Source organism: Hevea brasiliensis, chromosome 9 (genome assembly GCF_030052815.1).
Source record: "Hevea brasiliensis isolate MT/VB/25A 57/8 chromosome 9, ASM3005281v1, whole genome shotgun sequence".
Classification (NCBI taxonomy): domain Eukaryota; kingdom Viridiplantae; phylum Streptophyta; class Magnoliopsida; order Malpighiales; family Euphorbiaceae; genus Hevea; species Hevea brasiliensis.
Window position 1 is genome coordinate 95,227,979 of NC_079501.1, and position 1,876 is coordinate 95,229,854.

Below are 1,876 nucleotides of genomic sequence, written 5' to 3' on the forward strand. Positions count from 1 at the left end.
AATAATAAGAAAGAACTTTAGCAATTATTAGCAATTATTATCTCCTTTGCTGTTCACGAGAGGTACCGGAAATGTATATTGATCCGCAAAAGAAAAGTAAACGCAGCCCTGGCATTATTTGTATTCATTGAGAAAATTCGCAGCTGCCTTTTCTTACTTGGGGCCATCGTCTCGTGATGTTGACCTCCTGATTCATTTATAAATACTCACTGTCATCGGACACCCACCAACCAAAACTAAAACCTAGCAAAACCCAAGATATGGAGAGATACACTTGTTCTTCTTCAAGCCAAATTACACACATTATTATATTAATGTGCGTCTTTGTTGTTATGTCTGCGACCTTGGTGCATGGCCAAGGCACTCGTGTTGGTTTCTATGCTACTACATGTCCTAGAGCTGCATCCATTGTAAGCTCAACTGTTGCCAAGCATTTTCGATCTAACCGTGCAATTGCTCCTGCTTTGCTGAGGATGCATTTCCATGATTGCTTTGTTCGAGGTTGCGACGCTTCTGTCCTTATTGATGGTTCCAATACTGAGAAAACTGCCCCACCAAATCTTGGGTTGAGAGGCTATGAAGTTATTGACGATGCCAAGACTCAGCTTGAAGCTGCATGTCCTGGAATTGTTTCTTGCGCTGATATTCTTGCACTTGCAGCCCGTGACTCAGTTGCTCTGGTGATCATCAAATCTAATTAATCATGATGTTGCAATTCATCAGGACATTCAAACTATAAGTGCTTATTTTAGCAGAGTTATAGGTCAATGTCTATATATATACATATGCTTATTGCTAAAGGTAGCTTCTTCAAATTTCATGCAGACTGGTGGACGAAGTTGGCTGGTGCCTACCGGACGTAGAGACGGCCGGGTGTCATTGGCATCTGAAACAACTGATTTGCCTGGCTTCACAGAATCCATTGATTCCCAAAAGCAAAAGTTCTCTGCCAAGGGTCTTAACACACAAGATCTTGTCGTACTTGTTGGTAAGCTTTAATATTATAATATGTCCTTCCTAGATTCTGCTATGGTTATGTACGCGCTTGATCCAGTAATGTAACACTTGTCTTCTTCTATATACAGGAGGACAAACCATAGGAACTACAGCTTGCCAGTTCTTTAGTTACAGATTATACAACTTCAATGGCACTGCAAGTTCTGATCCTTCCATTAATGCTTCGTTCCTTCCTCAACTACAAGCACTGTGTCCACAGAACGGAGATGGGACAAAGCGAGTTCCTTTTGATACAGGTAGTGAAAACAGATTTGATGTATCTTTCTTCGCCAACCTGAGAAACGGGCGAGGAATACTTGAGTCTGATCAGAAATTGTGGACTGATGCTTCGACAAGGGCAATTGTTCAACGTTTCCTGGGTATTACTGGTTTAGCTGCATTCAATGTTGAGTTTGGAAGATCCATGGTTAAGATGAGTAACACTGGAGTGAAGACAGGCACTGACGGTGAAATTAGGAAAATATGTTCTGCAATAAACTCATGATACTGCCAAGAATTTCCCATACCCGAAATCTAATTTCTCATAAAATCGAGATATAAATATATGAATTTTATTTTATATATTGCATCTTAAATTCAAGATGGACTTAGGTCTACGCCAGAACTTTCCATATGGGAATACATATCTTCTATTGAAAGTGTGAAGTAATCTATCTTTTTCGTAGAGTGGTGCCTAACATTGACGATAAAATTAGCGACCAAATAAAAAATATACCGACTAAAATTTTCATCTATAATTACCAACGAAACGTTTTTCGTAGATAATATTAAGGAGAAAATAGAGAAGAAAATTTCTAAAAATGCCAAAAAATTTTACCTATGATTTTTTTTAGTTTATAATTATTAACGAAACACTTTT

At 38.5% G+C, this 1,876-nt stretch overlaps 1 protein-coding gene across 1 annotated transcript; it reads left to right on the top strand.

Moving 5' to 3' along the window:
* The first annotated feature begins 215 nt into the window (after positions 1–215).
* On the top strand, positions 216–1,662 carry LOC131183309 (cationic peroxidase 2-like). Its single transcript, XM_058154013.1, has 3 exons — positions 216–680; positions 826–988; positions 1,086–1,662. Exons 1-3 carry the CDS (start codon positions 261–263, stop codon positions 1,499–1,501), a joined length of 999 nt encoding a protein of 332 aa, XP_058009996.1. The 5' UTR covers positions 216–260; the 3' UTR covers positions 1,502–1,662.
* The last annotated feature ends 214 nt before the right edge of the window (positions 1,663–1,876 follow it).

Bases quoted from the DNA above. Each gene is read 5' to 3' on its own strand.
- LOC131183309 (XM_058154013.1), top strand. From the start codon at position 261: ATGGAGAGATACACTTGTTCTTCTTCAAGCCAAATTACACACATTATT. The intron at 681-825 runs GTGATCATCAAA...AATTTCATGCAG, and splicing joins CCCGTGACTCAGTTGCTCTG to ACTGGTGGACGAAGTTGGCT. The intron at 989-1,085 runs GTAAGCTTTAAT...TTCTATATACAG, and splicing joins AGATCTTGTCGTACTTGTTG to GAGGACAAACCATAGGAACT.